Source organism: Nicotiana sylvestris, chromosome 2 (genome assembly GCF_000393655.2).
Source record: "Nicotiana sylvestris chromosome 2, ASM39365v2, whole genome shotgun sequence".
Classification (NCBI taxonomy): Eukaryota; Viridiplantae; Streptophyta; class Magnoliopsida; order Solanales; family Solanaceae; genus Nicotiana; species Nicotiana sylvestris.
The window spans coordinates 138037652-138044373 of record NC_091058.1 but is presented as its reverse complement, the minus strand read 5'-3'; the positions used below and the strand labels follow the sequence as shown (position 1 = coordinate 138044373).

The window sequence follows — 6722 nt, the reverse complement described above, 5'->3', positions numbered from 1 at the left end:
TAATTGAAAAACATCTTAAATTTTACAAGCAAGAAACAAGAAATTCAAGTATTGGTTTGGATGAAAAATATTATACTTCACCTTTAAAAGGATAGAGAGAGAAATAAAATCTTTATTTTAAAAAAGAAACTCTCACCAAAAAAAATATTGCATAAGGAAGTTTCTTTTCCCATTCAAAATGTGAGGAGGTTTTATTTTTCAAACCCTTAAAGGTTTAGGGGCAGAGTAAATTATACTCTAAATTATATAAGTGTGTAAATACTTTTTACCACGTAATAACTAGTGCACATAAGTTGATCTAGATTAATAAAACCATATACATAGGAGTACTAATTTAAACGAGACCTATAGAGCACCTTTGACTAGGGGTGTTCATGGTTCGATTTGGATCGGTTTTTTCCTAAAAAAGAATCAAACCAAGTAAGTCAGTTTTTCAAATATTAGAACCAAACCAAACCAATTAAGTCGGTTTTTACTCGATTCGGTTTATGTTGGGTTTTGTCGGTTTTTCGGTTATTTGTCGATTTTTTCTTAAATATAAGACATACACTACCAAACACATATTCCGACAACCACATTTTCAACATAACACTATCAAATCAATTGCCCTTAGAGAAATTTATCATTTACCAAGATATATTGATGATAATTGAATCAAATAGTGATGAATAATTTAGGGACTCAATTAAAAATATATTATTTTTAACACGAAATGGATTCTTACATTTAACAAAAGAAAACTACTAATCAAACTAGAATGTAAATGTAAAGAACTATTTTAGAAGTGCAAACTATTAACATTTACCTTAAATTTTTTGAAACTTTGTATAAAAATATACATATATATATAGGTGTAATAATAAATTTGAAATAGTTACTCCTATAGTCGGTTTGGTTCGATTTTTTTTTATTAAAACCAAAACAAAATCAAATTTGATCGGTTTTTAAAATTCAAAACCAAAACCAAACCAAACCAAAAAGTATCGATTTTTTTGGTCAGTTTGGTTTGATTTTTCGGATTTTTATGAACACCCTACCTTTGACTTTTAATAAGGGTACATATGGAAATACAAAATTGGTCTAGGGACAAAGAGGCTACTCAGATTCACATTTATTCATTAGTTATATTAGAATAGAAATTCATAACGGAGGTTTCTTCCTCTCTCTACGTGGACGCTACGACTTTTCACATTAGACCCTCGGAAATGGATCAAATTACAGGCTTACCCCACTATATAATAAAAATGACGTCGGCTATAGTACTCCATAGTAATGAGATATCTCTTCCCTTTTAATCTCTTCCAAATTCTGTAGCTCTGTCTCATATTCATAATAAAACCTACTAAGAATAAACGTGTTCTCTTTTTGTTGTGTTCTTTTCTTCTGCTGCTTCTTCCTTTGGGATCGTCAAAACTTGAAGATCGGATCGACAACTTTCTCACAGCAACCCTAGCCCTCCACTCCCTCCTATGAACCAAGAATGAATTAATCTTCATCTTCATTTTGAGGTTTGATCTATAGAAGTTTCGAAAACACAAGGTGAGATTATCCTTAGTGTTCTTTATAACTCTTCTCCTCTCTTTTTGCTTTTTGGATCTTTATTTCTGTGTTTGTTATCATGTTCTCTTTGTGAATTGGAGAAAAAGTTTGATTTGATAAGGAAACACAATAAATTTTGCGTTGATGTAGAGAGATCTTGATTCACTTACTAACTTGGGATCTTAAACCACAACTGCAAGTAATTTCCTCTTCACCGCCGTCTCTCTACATAACCACTTCTTTTTTCTTCTTTTTTTATGTTATTTTCTTTTTTGGTGCAAACGTGTCATAAAAATCTACCCTTTTGCTTTTATTCATTCTGAGAATTGGATCGAGTATGAACTTTGGTACTACTTTTTAGGAAGAATTGGCCGGCAATTTTTGTTACTAATTAATCACCCACAGCTTCTATTTTCACTCATCCCTAGTTTCCTTGAATAAATAAATGAAAAGACCTCTATATTCAATGTAGATTATTGTTTTATTTACTTGCCATGTTTGCTTCAATAACACTCTAATGCCTTTCTACTCCAAAATTGTAAATTAATGAAACAGCTTCTTTAATACCATGCATTCTTTAATACAGACAAATTTATTACCTACTCCATTGTTTATTGATAATTTATTGTGAGTAAAAATATCTGAACGACTACAATTTATTTATCATACTGTAAAATGTATTTTGTATAATTTTCTGAGGGTTCATAATTTGTTTGTTCTTATAGAGGCAAGGGCCATTTGTCTACAACAATAGGGAGGCCAACGATGTCCTCGTCCAACTCTCCGTGTGCAGCATGCAAATTCTTGCGTCGAAAATGCACTCAAGAATGTGTTTTTGCACCATACTTCCCACCTGATCAACCTCAGAAATTTGCCAATGTTCACAAGGTTTTTGGGGCTAGTAATGTGGCTAAATTACTCAACGAATTAAACGCTACTCAACGTGAAGATGCTGTAAATTCCCTCGCCTATGAAGCCGAGTATCGCCTTCGTGATCCAGTTTATGGTTGTGTTGGCCTAATTTCGGTACTTCAACATAAGCTCAAGCAAGTCCAAGATGATTTATTGAATGCTAAGAAAGAATTAGCAACTTACATTGGTCCATCAGCAATGTTGCCAATTCTTCAACACCCGGGGTATATACAACAGCATCCGAATAATCCGTCTTCTTCTACCATGATGCCTTATAATATGCAGCCAATGTTGGGATTGCCAACAGGGATGCAACAACAACAACAACATGGTGCTCAGTTAATGTTGCGTGATCCTCAACAACAACAGCAGCAAAATCATCAGCAAGTTATTGAAGCTCATCAATTTGCGGCAGCGATGGCGGCAAGGGAGCAACAGGAAATGTTGAGAACTTACGAACAACAACCACAACAGCAGCAGCATCCACAATTCAACAGTGGGTTTGATTCTGCAGGTAGTGGCGGCTGTAAGTTTAAAGGATAGGTTCAATTATCTCTGGATTATGTATAACGTAAATATGTGTGTGTAAATCCTAAAAATTATTCTAGACATATATAGGGTTTGTTTGGTGTGATAGAAGTTAGTATTTTCTACATTTTTTAACGAGGAAATCATTTTCTGGTGTTTGAAATGTTTTCCAAAGAAAATACAAAAAGGAAAAATGACTTTTCTCACTTGTGGGCGAAAATCACATTTTCCATACAACTATTATATAGTACCTTTTAAATTCATATTAGTTGCTTAAACAAACACTTAAATATCATTGCTAATCTATAGGACAAGTGAAATTTGATCAATATACTGTGATATCCGAATATTATTACTAATGTTAAGATAAGTTTTTTGTAAGAATAATTTCTATTCACTAAACAAACTTCTGAAAATAGTTTCAAAAACAATATTCTCTATGAAAACCAATTTTCAAGAAAACATATTAGTTGAAAATGACTACCATCATATATGCGAGAAAAGTTAAAATTTGAAATTTTGATCTGATAAAGATTAAATCCTCTCTTGTCTGTCAGGCCCAGTAACTGCTACCGGATTTCATCAAATGAGTTCTTCTGTATCACCTTCATTGGCTTTGGGCTCCTTTGACAATCCTTATCAGATTCAGCAAACCCAGCAGGAACATTGCGGACAGGTTCAAATTCAGCCGCATCAATTGCTCCAACAACAACAGCAGCAGCAGAATCATCAGCAGCAGCTACCGCAACAGCCACAGACACCACAGCAGCAACAGAGAGCCAAAAGTGAAGAGGAAAGGAGCATTGGACCTTCTTGTTAACTTCTTCACTGCATGCCATTGAAGCTTTTTCCTTTCAACAGTTTATTATCTTGGTAACTTTCTCGTTCAAATCTCTTTCTTTCCTCTCTCTTTTATTTACATTTATTGCTCCTCTTTCTAGTACTTTGGGTTACCCCGAGGGATGGTTGGTTACATTTTTTCCTGAATTTTTTTGCATACTTCTTCTAATTATGGGATAATCACTTTTTCCCTTCTAGTTGAAAGTAAAATATGTACTTTTTCTTTGTTAGACAGCTTAAAAGATTGAGTTTAACTAATAAACATGATAGTGTAAAAACAATTACGCTAGCAAGTGTTGCAATAATACAAAATTTCTTACTACTATGTATATGTAAGTCAAACTCTAAATTAGATTTTACTAAATTTTTCACTATATAATAATGTCACCTCACTAATTAATGATTCCTGTTAGCTTCAAGTCTTTTCATATTACAGTGGTTTTGCGTCTCATACGTCTATATGCTTGAATTACGTACACAGTTTTGACTTTGACGTTAATAGTAGCGTGCGGTGTGTTTGAAAGGAGATATCTTACCAAGTATACATGATTCTCTCCGTAAAGTTGAGTTCTTTTAAGAGAACAAGAAATAATTAACTTGGATACATTGCTAGGAAAGAACTTTTACACCATTAAAGTATTTTATTTTATTTTGTTATCGCAATAAGTTACTTACGATATATTTTAGGTTATCAACAATGCTTATTAAGTAGGTATTTACATTTATCTTTATAGGTATATACGAAAGATTTAAGTTATATACATACATTAGCGTCTCAATTTAACCGTTGTAGTAGGTGACTTATTTTATTTTGAAATTATCATATCAAGTTTACCATGAAAATTACATGGTAATTATTGTTGCAGACAAACTTTTAAAATAGTGTAAACGCTACTACTATACATTGTGAAAACTTAATTTTTTTTACTTATTCAGCTATGCAACTAGCTTTCTTCTAACATTTCTTTCTGTGGCTGATGCGTAAACTAGCGTACAAAGAAGACAGATTTAGATGGAGATGGAGATGACGATATTCAACTCCGATAGTGAAAGGCCGTGAGCATCTGGCCTTCTTTTTCGAGTTTTCTTTCTTCCCCTTTTTAGGTCTGAAGGACATGATTAAATTATTGGGGAGGTGAAACTTTTGAAACTTTGGAGTTTCGTTTTAACATTACCATTGTCTTTTCTTTACCTATAGATACCATTTCTGCTGCCATCATACAGATTTATTCATACAGTTCATTCTTGTTTTATATTATTTTCTTTCTTCAACTTTAACTAGCTTACGCTCAATAATTTCCTCTCTCCAAAGGAATACGAATGAATTTGTTCAATTGCATTTAAGGGTGTGGCTTCACAGTGTGGAAAAAACCATGGGAAATTAAAATTTAAATCTCGGCAAGACTAAAGTAAAAGATACTTTAGATTATATCTTCTCATCTTTACTAAAATATAGCAGGTATTCGATGAAATAGTTAGCATGCAAACTAAACAAGCTCTGACACCATTTATATATGGGCTAGTGATTAAACTATACTATTTGATTTTAAACCGAAGATAAGTGAAAAGAAAATAAAACTTTAGTACGTTCCCAAACAATGCAAGTAACACTGTAACAGCCAATAGCAGCAAAATATGATGACTATAAGACGCTTCTTCTTACTGGCAACAAATTATTAGATTATGAGAGACAAATACAGCTGCATTTGGAACTAGAATAAGACCTGACATTATTGACCTGAATTTCCTTCCTCCCCACCCCTCTCCCCCCAAAAAACTTTTTTACTCACTCCGGCCAACAATAAATGACCAATTTGCTTTTTTATTTTGGTCCAAATAAGTGTCCATTTATATAATCAAGAAAAAATTCAATTTATTTTTCCAAAATTACCCTTATGTATATATCACTAAAGTCTTTTACTCCTCACATTAAATTATGCTGTAACATTTAATTAAGGATAGTTTAGTCACACTAACTGTTTTTGTCTAGAATTTAGTATTTCTTTAATGGGTGTGCCCAAGGTAAATTGGTCACTTAGTAATATTACCATTGTCTCCTAAAATTACATTTTGTTATAGATTTCAGAGCTTCCATAAAGGATATAGTATTAAGAAATATTTTTAATTAAGTTACAGTTGGGTTCATAGATTTCGTGAAATCGCTTCGTTGGCCATGTGCTATCTGACTTTAAAATATGGAGGTTAGTGTAAATTAGTTATAATATTAGGCTACTCTTTTACTAAGAGTTCCTTTAATATTGAGGACTGAAATCTAAGAAAACTTGGAAGACTTCTTAGATATCCTGCACATGACCCTTCTTCTTTTATTTTGTAAGACCAAGGTGCAAGCTATCTATCAATATACAAGTGTCAAAATGACGAAATAATTATGTTAAATTTGGATAGATTAAAATATATTCATGAGTTAATGAACGAGTAATGTCTTCTCCTTGCCTAAATTTGATGGATGAGTCATAGCCCTTCTCTTACCTAATTTAAAACTATTTTTCTATTTGCTTATTTTTGTTTCTTAAATATATAGGTATACAATCAGACCTCTCTATAACAGCATCCCTATATAACAACACTTCACTGTAAAAGTTAAGTTTTTCGGAACTAATTTTCATGTTATGTTATAATATATGTTCTCTATAACAGCACTTCGCTATAACATCCAAAAATATTCGAAACAAACGAGGTTGTTACAGAGAGGTTTATGTCACGACCCAAAATCCGCTAGTCGTGATGGCACCTAACCCAACCCGCTAGGTAAGCCAACTAATAACTGTCCAATTTCAATAATAGTAATAAGACAATCAAACAAAGAAATTATCTGAATCTTAAACATTTTCCAAGGACTGGTAGTACAAATCATGAGCTTCTAAGAATAGAATTTACAAAGC

The 6722-nt window shown here is 32.5% G+C and overlaps 1 protein-coding gene across 1 annotated transcript; it reads left to right on the top strand.

The window, feature by feature from the left end:
* The first annotated feature begins 1285 nt into the window (after positions 1–1285).
* LOC104224158 (LOB domain-containing protein 36-like) lies at positions 1286–5055 on the top strand. Its single transcript, XM_009775744.2, has 4 exons — positions 1286–1539; positions 2265–2965; positions 3537–3852; positions 4810–5055. The coding sequence occupies exons 2-3, from the start codon at positions 2305–2307 to the stop codon at positions 3797–3799; spliced, it is 924 nt and encodes a 307-aa protein (XP_009774046.1). The 5' UTR covers positions 1286–1539; positions 2265–2304; the 3' UTR covers positions 3800–3852; positions 4810–5055.
* Positions 5056–6722: the final 1667 nt, after the last annotated feature.

Bases quoted from the DNA above. Each gene is read 5' to 3' on its own strand.
- LOC104224158 (XM_009775744.2), top strand. From the start codon at position 2,305: ATGTCCTCGTCCAACTCTCCGTGTGCAGCATGCAAATTCTTGCGTCGA. The intron at 2,966-3,536 runs GTAGTGGCGGCT...CTTGTCTGTCAG, and splicing joins CAGTGGGTTTGATTCTGCAG to GCCCAGTAACTGCTACCGGA.